The sequence below is a fragment of the Hippoglossus stenolepis genome, chromosome 18 (assembly GCF_022539355.2).
Source record: "Hippoglossus stenolepis isolate QCI-W04-F060 chromosome 18, HSTE1.2, whole genome shotgun sequence".
Lineage (NCBI taxonomy): Eukaryota > Metazoa > Chordata > Actinopteri > Pleuronectiformes > Pleuronectidae > Hippoglossus > Hippoglossus stenolepis.
Window position 1 is genome coordinate 13518387 of NC_061500.1, and position 18508 is coordinate 13536894.

Here is an 18508-nt window from a genome sequence, read left to right on the forward strand (position 1 = left end):
TGGCACAGCAGGCTTAAAGTATTAGATGGTGGGAACTGGAAGACGAGGACATATGGGACTAAGAGTTTTGTGACCACCCCCCCAGCCTCCAAGGCCCATCTGTTCCTTCACCCCTCGGGCTCAACACTGAACACAGAGAGGTTTCCTGGATTCAGGACAGTTTTCAGGATATCTGGTGGCCAGAAAAAAGGTGCAACATATGTTCAGGATGTCATCGTTGTTTTAAATGAATGAGGATGAGAACTGAATATTACTTAATGAGCTGTAATCTGCCTACAGTCCTGCAGGCAGCCCTAATGACTGTGATTTGATTCCTTCCACACAGAGACAGATGGGACAAATCATCCACTGGGTCCCACAGTGAAGAAAGGCAAAACCAGATTTTCTTGTCCTTAAAACAATTCCAAGATTCTTATTACAAACAGGCTATGGAGTCTTCTCATTAGTTACAACTCAAAAGGAGTCACACATGTTCATTTTAGCCCTAACCCTTCACTAAAGTAATAAGTAATTAGGACAGCGGTCCACTGAAGACTACAACATTTTATGTAAGTAAAGGTTAACACACCATGATGTAAAATCCATCCATACAACACTCTACAGATGTATTACAAGCAAAATGTACCTCTTTAATAAGTATCCAAATAAGTGCAAGTATAACAAGTATTCATGATGAAGAATAATCAGAGTTTAAATACACTATTAGTGGACTATTATAGTCAAAATGTCCAGAATTGCAATGCAGCTGTATTACTCTTGACTTGTTGGTGTTTGTACTTATTTTCTCTTGACTGTCTTCTTGGCTTTGCTGCAGTACAAGATACAACTTTATAAATCTTATAGCCTTTTTTTTCACAGCACAGACATTTTGCTTAGCTGTAGCAGGAAAGGAACAGGTAACTCAGTTTGATCAGGTGTCCCAGTGAGCCAGCATCTATAGGGCCCGTTGTCAGGGCACTGGTTAAATGTTTTCAGCTTTGTCACTTTCATCTGTTTGTGTATATATGTATACAACCACTTGTGTTTTCAATTTGGTTAGTTCCTTTTTAGGAAAGTACTAAAATCTAAAGCTAGATACTGCAGGACGATTAACATCTTGAGTCTGAATACTTGTATTGCAATACCTGCAATAAAGTAACAAAATAGCCAATCAATAATTATTTAACGTTATAAATCATGACATGTTTTTCTTCTTTACGTGATAGCTGATTTAATCAGTGAAAAGGATCAATTATTGGATGATTATCTGTGATCCTATCCCTGATATTGCATAGTACCTGATTATAAGCAAATTGAATGGTATAACCTCTTTATATACACTATGTCCCTGCAGCATGATCTGTTGCAGATTTTCATTTTAATTCCTCCATGAGACACATCCTGTCTGTGACATAATCGTGGCAGAGCTGAATAATCGGTGTGAATGAAAGCTAACGAGGGGCCATGTTTACTTGAGGAGGCAGCAGCACCTCCTCTGGGCTGCAGGCTTCAGTGTGGACGGAGGGGGGGCGGACAGTCCCCGCCCCCGCGCTGCTCCCATTGGCGGAGCCGCCTGCCAGAGCCGGAGGGTCCTGCTCGGGGGGCTCCGCTGATTGGCTGCGCGGGTGTGCGTGTGCAGCCAGCGCAGCCTGTGCGTTTGAACGCACCGAGCACCGGAGGGGATCATTTCCATGGACCATCTGTCTCGCTGTGGCCGCCCGCACAACAAAGAAGGACCCAGGATGGTGTTAGTACATGTTGGATATCTGGTTCTCCCCGTCTTCGGCTCAGTTAGAAATAGAGGTATGACGAGCTTTTCTATTTCACGTCCTAACCCCGTCAAACGCCGCCGCGTCTCTTCTTCTCTTTCTCTAAATGTCCTCATGATGTAAACAGAGCTGACACCTGCTAGCGACGAGCGACGAATAACATTAGCCGCGCTGCTAACGGTGGCGTCGCGTGTGCGTAGCCGCTTTGACACGCTCAGACATCTTGTCTGAACCGTGAATATCGGTGTGTTGCGGTGTTTCGGGGCCTGTTTCTGGCACCGAATGACCGCAGCTGTCAAATGGCAGCCCCCCGCTTGTTCCGTCTTTTTTTTTTTTTTACCCTCCGCTGCTAGCGCGGTCTCCCCCGGTGTGCTTCGGGTTCGTGTGTTTACACGGGACGACACCCGGAGCTCGACACCACCACATTTACTAGCACAGCTCCATTCGCTAATAAGACCCGCGACTGTGTGTATTTGTGTGTAATCTGGCCGTGCACGCTGCTGACAACATGACAAGGGTTGTTTGCCCCTTTGTGTGGCATCCAGTGTGTTGTCCCCCCTCTCCTCCTCTTCTCCCCGTAGTGCTCATGTTAACACGATTTAACATGATTCTTTTCAATTAACTCATCCTTTTTAATCCAGGTTAGTGTCGCAGTGTGCCTCAGGTTTAATATAGAGAGGTGATAAAATGGTGGCAGTTTGCCTCAAATCCTAAAAATACACAATGAAAAAACGCTGCAGCAGCGAGAACAGCATAAAGGTAGAATAACCACACTCGTTCAATTGGACATAACAGCATTAATATCATCCTCCATTGCAGCACTAGGCGATCTGTGTTGATTATGTAATAATAGCGGTAGCAGTAAGAACAAGAATAGTCTGATTGTTAAAACTACATGCAGTAGCACCAATGATTTCATTGTGCTTTTATTTGTGTTCTTTTTTCCTGTTCCATAGTATCGAGGCTGGCTCTACATTCCGCATTTCTCAGACCTTTGTCCCCCTCCATTGTGTAGCTAACGATCATCTGCTGCTGTCTGCCGTAGCCTCTGCCTGTTCTCTGCATCTAGCTGTATTGTGAACCCCCTTCTTCCTCATTTCCTCTTTTCCATCTGAAGACGACATTGGCATTAAAACAAACCAAACCGAGTTCCCACTCATACCGTATCCTTCTGTGTAACCGACTAAAGAATAACACCTTCTGTAGTAAGCAGTTTGTCTTTATTTAAACTGTCATGTTGCTCTTTAGTGAATAACCCATTGTAGCGTTTAGACTTTTACTACAGACTGTCATTGTGATTCTCCCATTCAGTGTGGATAGACTACATTCTGCTGTAAATTTCTGTAAAGTGGATACATTTTGATCCTCCCCCCCACCCCCACCCACCCCCCCTGATTCGATTACAGCCAGGCTTGATCGAACCCTTTGGATATTTGTGTCAATCCCCTGTTTTGCTAAGTACCAGCTTTTGTCATCTACAAAATTGCTCGTATGATCACCTACTCTAAACCAGTTTTACCAATAATCCCGCTTTTTTTTCTAACATTCACCAATTGGCTTGTACTCGCAGCGCTGAAATTACAGTGATTTGTGTGGTGTTATTTTCACCTGATGGTCCGCTGCACCTGCTGTAGTGCAAAGCGTCCAAACGGCTGGTCACAATCCTATCCATGTGTGAAAGCCTTTGTTCATGCGAGCTGAATTGATTCTGTCAGTCACAATAAATTGGCGAGACTCAGGTCTAACTCATCTTGCCATTTTGAAAATCCCCCCCCACCACTATCATTCACAGCCCCCTCTTAAGTCTTCTCCTCAGACACTTCCAGAATGCTATCCATTTTACAGGGATGTGTATATCCTGCACTGCTGTAGAACTCCTTTTAGAATCAAAATGTCTTTTTATTCTTTGGTTGTGGTTCTTTCTACCTTATGTTCTTGTATTAGATCCTAATGCATGGTCATTTTATACTTTTTGTTTTTCCACATTGAACAGCAGATTCCAATGTAATCTTTGTGTAGAGATGCCCCTGCTGTACTGAAATGTGCTGTAAGCATACACATCTACTCATTGGATGCTGCTTCTGTTCTGTTAACCCTACAGAGAGCATGGTCGGGCCTTGCCTTTGGTCTTTATTTGCATGATATTATTCTGGTTATATTACTCTTATTATTACTATTATCACACAGTGCCACACATACTAATATTTTCCAATAAAGACTGTAGTTTTCTTCCTAACCTTCAGTGTGCTTTTTGCTGATTTCCATGTGTTCCTCCCTTCCTCCCTCCACACCGTGCTGTCACTGAGACGGTCCCCTCACTCTCTATGTGCTCTCATTCTCTCAGCTGTCTCTGACAGAGTTTCTTCAAGTTGCTGCTCTGCTTACTTTGGAGTTGGGGCAACCAAATTTTCTATCCATTCAACAACAAAAAAAGAAAAGCATGTTTATACTGAAACACATCGGCATTGATATTTAATGTTACACGCTGTCATTCCCTCTTATTCCATACACTATTATTTATAAAACTCAACAAAGCCTCCCTCACATCCACTCATTGGTGTTTATTGGTGTTGAGTTAACATTGGAACCACTTTGGGCAAAATGGATAACCTTCTTCAACATGGTAATCTTATATTGGGTAAGATATAACCGGTGATATTATATACTATTGTCAGATTTCTGTAAAAGTAATGGAGAAACAACCTTAGAGTAATGTTTGATTTCTAAAAAAGAAAATAATCAAGGTTAACATGTTGAATACGCTGCTTTGTGATTTATAGAATTGCCTAAATTGAATAATGAAACCAAAGATGTTAAAGGTTTATAAGCCACGTTATATAAATAGCTTGGCGAATGAATCGTCTCAAGGTGTATATATCAACATTTCGAGGAACTGACTGATTAATAGCTGAATTCAAACAACCTTGGAAGTCTGTCTACAGTTAACACCAGGCTACATTCTTCTGTAGCTTGTGCAGTTCTTTCCTAATGTGTTATTAAAGGAATAGTTCTACATTTTGGGAACTTTGCTTATTTGCTTTCTGGCAAAGAGATGAAAAGGTTGATACTTCTCTTATATCTGTACTCTAAATCAGAAGCTATACAGTCAATTAGCTTAGCTTAAACAACTAGATAAGTCATTTGTGCATAGAGAAGAGATAACATATTTATTGCTGAACTTTGGTGAAGCTGATAGCTTGATTTAGTTAGTTTGAAAGAGCCAGACCAGCTCTTTCTTTACTTATATTTATCTGATAGACATCAGTGTTATCTTTCTCATCTGACAGCGAATATGCAAATTTCCCCCAAAATGTCCAACTTTTCCTTCCAGAATCTCCAAATGTGTCTCATAATGACAAATCCGTTCGGTTCAATCGGCACATTGCAAGTCTTTCGTATGTGAAGCTTTATATCTGTGTAAACTGGGCTGTTTCATCCACTTCCTTTCTCGTTCATGTCGCACAACAGACACATTAACACACAATCTTAAATCACAGGAAGAAGCAGCCAGGTTGGTAATGTGAGATTAAATTCCTATAGTCAAACTGGTGTGTCTGCACCTGGTGACAACAAAAACCTAATGGGACTCGTATTAGATTACAAGTGCAGATAAGACCTGATTATTTATCGCAGGGAGTTAAATGAAAGTGTCAACATAGTGTTTGCGGTAGGATTAATGCGCTGTAGGTTTTTTACGAAGAGTCTTAAATTCCACAAGTACTGAATTTTAATACTAGCCAACAAAATTATTCACTATATAAGTTCTATATTTTCCTAAATGTTAAGTTTTATCTCTTGGGTTAAGGGGTTTGCTCTCACTGTAAACAAAGCCTTTGCTTTATTGACAAGTGTGAAATCTGGGCAGTACGTGCAGCACAGGCTCTGGTGTCATTCATTTGGACTATTTCACTGCACATTTTAAATTTGAGACTCAGCACTTTGAGGCATTTTAAAGCGGGGGACTCCTAACTGGCCCGCTCCAGCCACATGAGCCATACATCTGTTCACAATGTCTGAAATAGTCCAGAGTTATTTATGTGCAGAGTCTGCAGACACAAGGTGTGGCTGAGAAGTAGCCATATGTTGCTCTGCAACTTTTTGCCAGCGACTGCAGCAACAGACTTTTAAAATAACCCAGCAGCTGTAATGCATATGTTAATCCACAGTAGCTGCACGGCTACAGGCATCATTAGCATCGGATCTTTTGTCTTCCTCCCACCATGCCCTTATGTGACCCATGTACTGTAGAATCAAGGTCAGGGAGCGCAGACAATAGCCAATATGTGTGCATGTTTTCAGTCCAGCTGTACATCACAGAGGCCGATTCCTTTCCTTTTAGTCCCACACTGTAATGGTTTGTGTGCCGATCAGCGATATCAGCAGGTGTGGGGATGGGTTTCAATGAAAAACAGCTTGCACACAGCTCGGAGCATTCCATGATGGAGGACAATCAGACTAGGAAGAAGACAGGATTATGTTTAGAAAAGGAGGTGTGATTGTAAAGCTGCAGTGATGGCAGCAGGAGGGAGGGAGGGTGGGAGGGAGAGGGAGACAGGTTTAATGTCAGACTGCTGCAGTCGCTGGTGGGCGGTGCTTCCGGGCTGTCACTCACACAGGGGACGCCATGCTGCAGCCACACCGTGGGGGAGGGGCTGCCTGTGCAGCAGCTCAGGGGTGAGGAGAGGTGGATGAGAGCATGTGTGTGTCTGTGTGCGTCTGTGTGCAAGGGGTGGGGGTCCGTCCTGCACCAATCAGGCATTTTGTGTCTGTCTGTCAAAGTGAAAGCAGGGACGTATAAAGAGTAAGAGCGTCAGTGCTGCTGGGAGCCCTGCAATATGTCAAACACTAATGTCAGCGGCCGATTCTGCAGAGGAGCCCACAGACAAATAATTTGACATTTACTTTAAGCTCCACACAGAGTCCAGTGTTACCAGGTCACAGGTTTCATACAATAGTGACGCACAGCCTTTTTACCAAATCAAACCAGCAGTCTGCCATTTCTGCTCTACTTCCTCAGCCAAATGTTTTCAGTCTGCCCGTGGCTCTCAAGGTTCATTGGCTTCTCATGTCCTGAGGCGAAATGTCAACGAAGCAAAACAACAATCATGCATATACAGTATGCCGTATTAGGAATAACTGCAGAATAAATGAATGGTGAGACATTTGGGAAATTCTGCTTATTTTCTATTTGTAGGAGAACAAGAGAACATTTGTACGATCCAATGTTAAATATGAAGCAGCAACCAGAGGCTACTTAAAACAGCTTAGCACAAATACTGGAGCCCGGAGGAAACGGCTCACCCAGCTCACAAAAAAAGCTCACAAAATTATATGTATTATTATATTGTCTTTGTTTGATTTATACAAACCCTGGAGTGCACAGCTATTTCTTTGGTGAGAAACAGAGCACCACATAATCCCTATAAAATAACAAATTGTTGTGTTGTCGCTTTGGATTTAGTGTGAACCAAAAAAAAAATTACTCTAGTGGTGCTACGCTGTACAAAGCAAGGCTTTCTGTTTACCCCTGTTTCCAGTCTTTGTGCTAAGCTAAGCTAATCAGCTTTATATTCAACATAAGAGTGGTATCAGTGTTCTCATATAGCTCACTGAGCGAAAGCGAATAAATATATAGTCTAAAATGGCGAACTATTCCTTTTAAATAAATAAATATATAATTCCCATGTATGTAAGAGATGAGGGATTTTGTGTTGAAATCGAATAACGATTATGATTATTACAGATGATAATTTGTAAATGTGATCTGAAGCCTGTGAACTAGCTTTAGTTAATTACATTTGTCAGCAAATGCTTAATTTATCACAAACCGTTAACTAATAACTGAATCCTCCCACTTACTTATATTAGACACAGTGTCATTAGTATGACTGTTAGAAAGTTCACATTTAATCTAACAGACATTTTTCACAGCAGCCATCTTGACTTGAAATAGCAGGTAAACGCAGATGTCACATTAAATTAGTCTCAACCTGAACAGATTGTACGTTCATGTGGTGTCTAATTCTAACATAATTCTTCAGTCAGCTCTAAACAATCTATTAATGTGAACTTGTCAAATGTTGCACCTCACAGGCTCGTTTTAGACAATACAGATGTTTTTATGATTCATTTATATGCTCTAAACAAACAGATACAACACGTTTTGTTTACAGCGTCCATATTTTGTCCACATTCAGATGGAACAGCAATGCCACAACTGGGGGAAAATGGGACTTTCTGCAGAACACAAAAATGATCATCTGTAATCATGATCGTCTTTTTAAGATGTCAACACAAAATCCTACATATTTATCTTATTAATTTAAAGGAAAAGTTCGCCGTTTTGGCCAATGCTTTTGTTTGCTTTCTGTCAGGGAGCTTGGTGAGTAGATTGATATCACTCTAATGTTGGATTGTTAAACAGAAGGCTACAGTCAGAAGCTGATTAGCTTAGCTTAGCACAAAGACTGGAAACAAGGGGAAATAGTTTATTTGTGCAAAATCTGCCAATAGCACCTCTAAAGAATGTTTTATTGTATTCATACAAAACCTAGATTAATATGATGACCTGTGTTTACCTGCTATATTCAAAATGGCTACCATAATACAGATCTACTCAGCTTGAAACAACAACAACATATAGTAGATTTACTCCAAAAATATTCAACTCAAAGTGATTGGATACATTTCCAGGCCTTTGAAAAGGCACAACACTGTGGTATTGTAACATCCACTCTGCACAGTCCATCCTCCGCACCCTGTGGTCTGCCTCCTGCTTCAGAAACCCCGTAACATGAAAGCTTGTAATTGGAAGTTGAAGTATGAACTGTTTGTCCCCTCCGCACCCTCCTCCCAACCCTCCTCTCTCCGAACTCGGAGTAATTTGCATCGATTGTTCTGTGCAGGAGGAGACTCAGTTTGGACCGTGCTGCACAATCTCACGTCGCCTCCACCTCTGATAGGAGGCTTGATGGGGGAGGGTGAAACCGGAGGCAAGATAATCTTTTGAGCCCACCTCGGTTGTTGTTGTTTTTATCAGACTCAGCGAGGGTTTCAATCAGAACGAGACCGTTTAATCTATGATCCATCAAACAGCAGATATAATATAGAAACTACACGTATTAAAGTGACTGGAGATCACAGGCTGCAGACGACCCCTTCGGTGCTGTAGATCTCAGAACCAACCCGGGCTCTTAGTGAAGATCCATCCCCCCTGCTGGCTGTATCATGGCGAGTGGACAGACAGGCCACTGGGTGCAATCTGTCCGTGGGTTTAGATGGTGCTCCACAGGGGTCTTAGTGTGTGTGTGTGTGTGTGTGTGTGTGTCAGTGTGTCAGTCATCCATCTGTTGGTTTGTCTGCTTTGTCTTGTCTCTTCCTGTGTCCTATTTGTATGTTCTCTCTGTGTGATAAGTTGTTGTATGTTTTTAAATGTATTTGTGTGTGTGTGAGAGAGCCAGAAGTCAAGTGTGTGTGCATGTATTTATGTGTTCTTCATTTGTTCGTCTGCATCTCTGTGTGTTGTTTGTGTGGTTGGGAGTAATCGCACGCTCAATTCTCATCACTCGGATCTATTTCCCACAGGAGCACACTTCACCAGGCATCACAATAGCCATGCTACTTCCTGCCGACACTTTCACCTGGGCGCTCCCCAGGCGCCCATCTCAGCCGAGTTCCCTCTGGGACACACCAGCCAGCCCCCTCAGACGGGCCTGGCCACCCACCTGCCCCCGGCGCACCATCCGCCCCTCACTGCCCTGCCTGCACCCCCCCAGTTCCAGGATGTGCCGGGGCCTCCATTCCTACCTCAGGCCTTACACCAGCAATACCTCATCCAGCAGCAGCTTCTTGAAGCGCAGCACCGCAGGATCCTCCCGCACTCCAGGTAAAACTAGTCTACATGCAAATAACACACACACACATTCTGTATACTCATAGAACCAAGTCAAACATATCTGTGTTATTCTAGAAGAACCCAGGAGCGTATTCCCCTGAACCCTCACCGGCTGCGTTCAGGCTACGAGTTCTCCCCTCCCCTCCATGTTCCACAGCCAATGACACAGCAGCCGCGGTACCTGGCTGAAGGCACTGACTGGTGAGTCCCCGTTGGAGATAAACGAGTGTGAATTATCTTGATGCTTTCATCTCGGCACCCATCTGTCTGTCACATCACCCTCGCATGGGTGACAGTTTGGATTTAGCTGCCTGTCTGTTTGCCCTTCAGGGACCTGAGTGTGGACGCGGGCATCCCTCACCACCAGTACCAGCTCCAGCAGCTCCCTCAGCACTATCAGCATTACCTGGCCTCCCCTCGCATGCACCACTTCCCCAGGAACACATCCTCCGCACAAGTGGTAGGTGGTATACTGCCCTGCTATAATTTATTTCAAATTTTGTATTCGTTAGTCAGAGCTTTCTCCATTGAGCTGATGCTTTTAAACAAGGATGGTAAATGAACTGTAGAGCTTTAAGGGTCTTGTCAATCGCGAGAAGGTTCGAGGTATCTTTATTATCCCTGAGGGGCAATTCAATGTTCAGCCAACATTAACCATATATACCAAAGCATATAATAACAAGAAATACATCAACAATACAAGTACATCACAGTGAGACATTTAAAAGGCTGATGGTCGCAGGGATAAATGACCTTTTAAATCTGTTAGTTCTGCATCTTGGCAGATTGAATCTACGGCCAGACGGAAGAATAAAAACTCAATATGAAGATTGTTCGGGCCTTCTTTAAAATCTTGACCTTGCTCAGTTGATGAAGGTCATTTAGCGTCACGTCACGTTTACAGAACCTGTCGCTGTTTCTTATTTTTGAGGGTAAGTGACCTGTACCATCACAGAAAAGAGAAGATGAGAACAGATTTGATCAAACATTTTCATTAAAGTACTATTGACATTAAAACTGCTGTCAGAGGCATTTTGGGGTTAAGTATCTTCCCCAAGGACACTTAGAACGCAGACTTGAGGTGCTGGAGATCGAACCACCGACCCTCTGTTTAATTGACCTCCCTCTCTACCTCCTGAGCCACAGTCCCCCCCCAAAAAAAAGATTAAAACTGATGCAGCAGTGTCAGAGAAACCACCTTTTTCCCCCTTGTTAGAAACTGGCACCTAAATTACCCACAATGCAACGTGGAGTACAAAGGCATTAAAAAACCTACAATTGAACAGACTTTACACGGCTCCATTCACGACCACAAATGGCCTCATGCAACTTTCCTTTTTACATATGCACATTTACTCCGCAAGACGCCTAAACGGACTTTGATATCTGAAATAAATTAACTCCATAATCAGAATGAAGTCTCACACAAAGGGAAACGTCATAGAGTGTGATGTAAATGAGTGCGTCAGGAGTTCTGAGTTTCTTTCGGAGGATGTGTTTTACAAACAGAGACACGTTTGGTGCTTGTGTCAGACTCTGCATTCAAAGAACAGAGAAGACCTGTTTTCCTCTGCAGGATTATCAGTGCTGTTAAATGATGAGGAGCTCTCTTTTGCCAGGTCGTGCATGAAATCAGAAACTACCCGTACCCCCAGCTGCACCTGTTGGCCCTGCAAAGTCTGAATCCTTCGAGGCACGCCACTGCTGTGCGAGAGAGTTACGAGGTAAATTTATCCCTGAATACGTTCCGTACACTTTCCTCCCTCCGTCGATCAAAACCAGAACATCCTTGTAATCTGAAAACAAACTTTGAAACTCTCGAACCATCTGATTTGCATTTTTATTTAGTCTATTAGAGATTTTTATCTTTTTGTTTTACTGCTTTTGTTCTGTGTATTTATTTGCTCTTATGTAGTGTCATCCATTTCTTTTTATTGTTCTATTCCTTTTATTTGTATTTTCTGCCTTCACTTTATTACTTTTATGTGAATGCATTTTTGTGATTGACTTTCTGTGTCTGCTTTGTCTGTCAAAGCACTTTGTAAACCCTGCTTTTAAAGATGCTATTTAAATAAAGTTATTATTATTATCAATAATAATAAATGATTATAGAGAAATTCATCACTCCATACTGTTTTACTCCGGCTTTTACTCTTGCTGATGAGTAATCTCCCTTTATGTTCCCTTAGGAAATGAAGTCTAACTCATTTCTAGTGTTTTTAAGCACTTTTAGGGGTGTTGACAAAAACACCGTCCATTTAGTATCGGTTATGTGATTGTAATGTTTTCCCCCAGGAGCTGTTGCAGCTTGAAGACCGGCTGGGGAGTGTGAGTAGAGGAGCTGTTCAGACGACCATCGAGAGATTCACCTTTCCACACAAATACAAGAAGGTTGGACAGATAATAACAGACATACACACCATTCAAAGTTTTCTCATTGGGTTGAATGGCTCCCATTGACTGTGTCTATAATGTGACCTGATAACAGAGAAAGCCACTGCATCTGAAGATCGGGGAGGAGGAGGAAACCGATGTGGATGAGAAGTGTACGATCTGTTTGTCTATGCTGGAGGACAAAGAGGACGTCAGGTGAGAAGCCTTTTCACTGAAACAACAGTTTTCTTTCAAACTTAAAATAAAACTTGCATTTTGTTTCTCGTGCAGAGATAGACTGCAGAATTGATACTTGGGATTTTAAAGCCAGTGTGTAAAAACTTGTTCTGAGCCGTTGTCAGGCAACCAGTCTATGTTGCAGCCAAGAAATAGTCACACACACATAAACTCCCTCCAGTACATTTACACTTTGGTTACAGCTACACTTCCGTCTTTCTAAAAACAAACACGCATTTAAATCGATGAGCTCTAATGGTGCTAGTGGGCATTTTTTACAGAGCCAGGCTACTTTCTCCAGTCTTGGTTCTAAACTGATTGGGTCTTTTTCGGTCACAACTTAACCTTCACTGATTTGTCAGGCTCCTATCACATGACCCCCGTCCTGAAGCAAACAACCAGCATTAGCCTCGGCTACCTGTGTAGAACGTGACACAATAAATTATAAGCCCTGCTGACCCTGTTGTCTTTAACAGCTATCAGCTGTCGTGCAGTTAAATTCAGCCTTTTACAATGATATAACTGCTGACATGTGTAGGAGACGAGATGTGTAGGAGACGTGATTTCAAACGCTCGTGTGGACAGAGATCGCTTCAGTCTAAAAAAAACAGTTTTCATACGTAATTGCAGTGGTATGAATGTAGCATAAGTCACCTCCAAATGATGCCCTTTTTTTTTACAAGCACTGACATGAGCACACGGATTTACACAGGCGGTTAAACCTGAGCTGGGGTGGGTGAGTTTAGGGGATAGGGAAAAGTACTGTGGGACGAGGAGAGAGTCGGCTTACAACATACGGAGTCTCAGCTGTCCGAGAGGCGTGTGGGACTCAGGCCGGACAGAAGTCCTCTCTGCATGCCTGAAGGAACTAAATTAACTCCCTGCAGGTTTCACAAGTTCTTTTGCAGAAGCACATAGTTGTCTGCACCGGTGAGACTCATGCTTGTCACTGTGAATCAACGTTGACCCTGTGTCTTCTCTTCTCCGTCCTGCAGGAGACTGCCCTGCATGCACCTCTTCCACCAGGGCTGCGTGGACCAATGGCTGGCCACCAGCAGGAAGTGTCCAATCTGCCGCGTTGACATCGAAACACAGCTGAACCCTGACAGCTGATGAGATTCAAACCACGCACGCACACACACACCCCTCCACACACTTGTCAATCACCCTTGTGTGGTTCCACGCTTTCTTCCACCCCACCCCACCCCCCACCCCCCACACCCAACTGTCGGGTGCTTTGCCAAATGTCTCCAGACGTCATGTGACATCACCACCCTCCTTCTGACTCATGCTTTACTGAGCCAAGCCAGGATAACTAACTGCACGAGAGGCCGCGACAGAGTCTCTTTTATATAGAAGCACATCCCTCTGGAAGCAAAAGAATGACACACACACACACACACACACACACTACACACACACACACATCACATACACACACACACACACACACACACACACACACACAGTCATGTACACAGGGTTTACTTGTAGCTTGCTGCTCGTCAGTTGGGTGTTGTTGCTGTGGTTGTGTTGTACTGTAGGTAGCCCCGGGCTGTGTAGCATGTCCTTAAAGCCATGACTTAATGTCCCGAGAGTGGAAACATAACCCCACAGTGAGCTGGCTACTTTCTCCCTCTCTCATACATGTATTATGAGAGAGTGTATTATACATATATATTTATATGTATAATACACTCACATTTATATATATATATATACATATATATATGTATATATATATTTCTCTCTTTTCACACACACTTCAACATAAATATTCTGCCACACAAGAAAGCTTACCAGAAACTAAATGCTCTGATGCCATGTTTACCTAAAGATCATTTGTGGTCGTAGTAGAGTAGCAGTAACCAACAAGTGATATCTGGTGCACAGATGCCCTCCTGGTGGGCGAGCGCCAGCCTAGCTGAGTGTTTTACTTCTATCATGCAGCTTTGACATTTTTGCAATACAGTTGTACATTTACCTTGGGTTGGTGTCATGTGAGATGGTGTCGTGTGAGTAGGTCTCTCTGTCACTGCCGCATAAAACCCAGCCCGGTGACTTGAGTCGTTGTGTGTGTTTTTAACATTTAAAAAAAAAAAAAATAATAGGTAGAGAGTATTTTACCAAAATGAATTTTTGTTTTCACAGTGTAGCTTCAACCTGACGACACGTCTGTGCTCGGCCCTGCTGTGAGTGTGTGGATGTGGCAAACTAAAAGTGTGGGTGTTGGAAAAGTGCAAATGTGAGTGTGTGAGTTTAAGGGTTTCAGGCAACAGGTAGACTCACTGTAGGTTAATGGCCACTGGAGTGCTTATACAACACGAAGCCCAAAAAAAAACAAACAGGGGGATGAATAAAAGAAAGTATCGTGCACTGCAGAGCGAGGTGGGAGGAAGATTTAGCCGCTTTTGTACCTGCACCTTCATCTTGGCGCCGGGCCAGTGGCAGAACGTCGTGAGCTAAAAATGCATGTTTCATCGTCGAGTCGGGCTGTGAGCTTTGCAAGTGTTACTCCATTTTAACAAAGGTGCAGAGACGGCTGTGCATGACTTAGTGATTACTTCTCGACACTAACGAAGAAACAAAAAAAACGAGCACGGCGTCAGATCCCCTGACTTGTAGCGTGCGTGCATCTCGTCCCCCTTTGGGCGGCAAAACATCGGGATCCTCTTTTCTTTTTGTTTTGATGTGAACCTTTTGGCCTAAAGAACAAGCACATGTGACAGTAGTTGCGGTGACAAGTAGTTCTTTTCCTTGGTATTGCATTTGGTTCATATTTAGGTATAGATTCATGCAGTGTTTTTCAGCAGAGAGAAGAGCTTGTGTATTGATCTTGTGTATTTGTGTGACAGACCTCCCCTCGTGGTTGCTATGCTGGTTGCTATGCTGTATTGCTAGAACATGTAGAACGTGGTGTGACGGAGGCAGCCTCCCTCTCACAGTGCACACAGACATGAGACGACACGGCAGCAGGGGAACATTCAGGCTGTTCGATCCAGTCTCGCCTGCTTTCACTTCGTTTCACAGGTCCCTGCGTGTTAATTGCTGCTTTTAGGACCCTCGCCGTCCTATGCACTGTGATAATTAAGAATAAGACTTGGCCCAGAGTCTCTTTCAGGCCAAGGACCAATCAAAACAGGATCCACTTCTCCCTGTCTTGTGCACTGCCAGTGTCGACACTGCCTCCTCCTGTAGTGGAGTCATCCGTGATGAAGTTTTCATAGTTTACACAGGGTGTTGTCAGTTGAGATGCCTTAAGTATTTAACAATCATAATTTATTACTAACTGTAGATATTGTGGGTATGTATTTAATTTTGTATAGTTTTTTTTCTCGGGGGGGCGACTGAATCATAATTTATTTATTTAGAAATAACACAAAAAATGCTATGAAAAAAAAACAATTACCTCATTTTTGCATTGTTTTAAATAGGAATGCTTTGCATGCAGTTGTACTTTTTGGAACACTGAAACGAAAACAAAAAAAAACGATTCACCCTGCTGTTTGACCTCCACAAGCTGGCTGTGCGATGTTTACTGTCCAAGGCTGAGCTACTGAGCCCGCTCTCCCTCTCTCACTCCCTCTCTCGCTCTCTCGCTCTCTCGTCTCCTCTCTCTCTCTCTCTCTCTCTCTCTCTCTCTCTCTCTCTCTCTCTCTCTCTCTCTCTCTCTCTCTCTTTCTCTCTCTCTGTCTCTCTCTCTCTCTCTCTGTCTCTCTCTCTCTCTCTCTCTGTCTCTCTCTCTTTCTCTGTCTCTCTCTCATGTGGTGCTGTGGATCTTGGTTACATTCCATTCAATGCAATTTCTCAGATCCCCCATGCTGTGATGTAGTGGACAAACTGCAATGAAGTGAATTGGTTTTAGTTTGTGACTTCTCTTTTCTTTTGTTTTGCACTCACTTGTTTAAATATGGGAACCCTCTCACTGGCAAAAAGGTAGTTTAGATAATTTCAAATTATCACTAAGAACTCTGGCTTTTTATTTTATTTTATATTTTCATTTTAATGCTCTGCTTCTCACAATGCACTATGGGTCTTAATGATGATCATCTGTGAAGCATGTTCCTTCGCTTTAACTCTTTTGTGTCGACCTCTTTTCATTTGAATTTCTCTGGTGTTTCTCTTCAGTTCGTTTTTTCCAGACTAGTTTGTAGACTTACGCATAACAAGTGCCTCGCTCTAAGTGTTAGGAGATATTTCCATATGACTGAAACCATTAACAATCAATCCACGAAGCCACCATGCCTTATTGGTCGCCCGGTTAATTGAAAGAATGGGTCACGAAGGAGCTATGACAACATTTGACAGGTGTCTACAAAAGCCATTTTCCTCAAAAACTTCCAGTCAAAATGTCCAAAATAGCTGCGGGGAAATAGGTTTAAAGAGGCATCTTTCACTGTGGGCTTTACAAATACTCCACTCACCTTTCGTTCCTTCATTTCTCCCTTCTCCCTATCTTCCATCTCCTATTCTCTCCATTTCTTATTTTGATTTCACCGTCCATCCCTCCTCTCTGGATCTATCCTCGGTTTCCTTTCACAGTCTAAAAAGGAAGGCAAGGATTTTAAAGCACAACCTTTTTCTAAAAATGCATGTTTTCTCAGGTTTCAATATAGTCTCAATGGTTTAATAGTATATGGTGAAAATATATACAAAGAATATAACAGAAAAAAAACTATTAATTTTGTTGCTGCTTGAATCTGAAAAACAAAACTGAAGAGAAAAATCCCAAAAAGTGCCAGTGAAAGGGCTGCCGCCATCCTCGTATGAAAATCTGCTGTTTAGCTGTGACTGCGCAATGTTTTTCAATATAGGATATTTTACCTGAAAATAGAACTATTTATCATTAATATTAAAGCAATAGCGCATTAATGGTGATGAGTGTGTTAATGAAGAAATGGATGAGCATATTATGGGTAAATGTTAGATTCACATTTGGTGGAATTTTGTACTTTATTTATTATTACTAATAATAATAATAACGGTGATGATTTCAAAAGTTGCATTGCTAAACCCAAACTGTTCTGTTTTTTTAATTTGACTTTTATTTCATGGCTTGTATATTATCCTTTTGTATGTGCTCTTTTTGTAATAAATTGGATAAAATTGACTTGTTTTCGACTCTTTTGTATTGGTCTTAACTTCCCCTTAAGATGTGGACGTAATGGGAGCCTTTGATACCTCAGAGGCTGCTGATAGGTTGGTGAGAAAAAAGCAAAATGCTCAATTTACGACTTTTACATTAATATTCTAAACAGGCATCAATTTATTCATGTTTCTAAGGATGTTTTTACACATCTGACCGATGGACCAAAACTTAGTCTGACCACATTAGGTGGTCTCGGTCCAGATCAAACTGAACCTTGGTTCTGTTCGTTTATCGTGTGACTTTTTGAATAGTTCCGACTTTCGGACAAAGTACAGGAAGTGGAAACACCATTAAACAACAGAAGTAAAAGATGGGGGAGAGGCTCACAGGTTTGCTTGTAGTCTTCACATTCAATGAGATAATGTTTGATATAATAATTTGGTGCATTCGAACTCCTGCTGCTTCTGAAGCTGGTAAAGCTGGTAGTGAAACCATAATGACATTACAGTGGCAACATATCGACAACATGCTAACACCAGACGCACACCCGTCTACAAACCAGTGTCGAGTATAGGTCAACGCAACCCATAGGTGATGACAACAGGACGTACTTGTGTCATACAAAAGTCTTTAGTCCTCTCCCTTATTGGAAAACCATAACTGACCGGATCAAATGTGAACGATGTAACAAAAACATGAACCTTGGATCAGACTTTCAGGTTAAAAAACTCTTCTGGTTCTAGGGACCTTTTAAAGCAACTTTCAGCTGATTATGTTTAGTTTTCGTATTTTCAAACTTTACCGTTTGGCTCACTCTGACCAATCGTAGCTCATGAGGTAAATATCTCCCTCAAACCGAGAAAAAAACCCAAATGATTGAAATGAATGAAGTGTTAACAAGTTTATAAACGATAAAGGTTGTAGTTTCCATTTATTTTCCACTGCTCCCAAGTGGCCGAATAAAAAATCCATAATTGTCGGATTAAAGCAGCAGTGAATGTGTCATGAAAGTGTCTTCTGTGACCACTTGTGATCGGATCTCACTTCCCCACTCTATATGTAAATGAACAAGTACGTCATTTGTGTTAGTTAAGACCAAACAATGTTGTTTTGGGCCAGTCTGAGTTTACAGATGTGTCCGATGTCACTCTGTGTGTGTGTGTGTCG

The 18508-nt window shown here is 42.4% G+C and overlaps 1 protein-coding gene across 6 annotated transcripts; it reads left to right on the forward strand.

Moving 5' to 3' along the window:
- Positions 1-1623: 1623 nt before the first annotated feature.
- rnf165a (ring finger protein 165a) lies at positions 1624-17362 on the forward strand. Of its 6 annotated transcripts, XM_035184375.2 has the most exons (9): positions 1624-1782; positions 2705-4386; positions 9333-9633; positions 9718-9843; positions 9973-10102; positions 11262-11366; positions 11938-12033; positions 12131-12231; positions 13248-17362. In XM_035184375.2, the coding sequence occupies exons 2-9, from the start codon at positions 4350-4352 to the stop codon at positions 13363-13365; spliced, it is 1014 nt and encodes a 337-aa protein (XP_035040266.1). In that variant the 5' UTR covers positions 1624-1782; positions 2705-4349; the 3' UTR covers positions 13366-17362. The 6 variants fall into 6 exon arrangements, with proteins under 6 accessions (XP_035040266.1, XP_035040263.1, XP_047200367.1 ...); XM_035184372.2 differs by lacking the exon at positions 2705-4386; XM_047344411.1 differs by lacking the exon at positions 2705-4386 and having other exon boundaries at positions 11941-12033.
- Positions 17363-18508: the final 1146 nt, after the last annotated feature.

What these genes read in the sequence shown, in the direction of transcription:
- rnf165a (XM_035184372.2), top strand. Translation starts at nt 1,671, where the DNA reads ATGGACCATCTGTCTCGCTGTGGCCGCCCGCACAACAAAGAAGGACCC. An exon ending in AGGATCCTCCCGCACTCCAG is followed by an intron (nt 9,634 to 9,717) that starts GTAAAACTAGTC and finishes GTGTTATTCTAG; the next exon opens with AAGAACCCAGGAGCGTATTC. An exon ending in CTGGCTGAAGGCACTGACTG is followed by an intron (nt 9,844 to 9,972) that starts GTGAGTCCCCGT and finishes TTTGCCCTTCAG; the next exon opens with GGACCTGAGTGTGGACGCGG.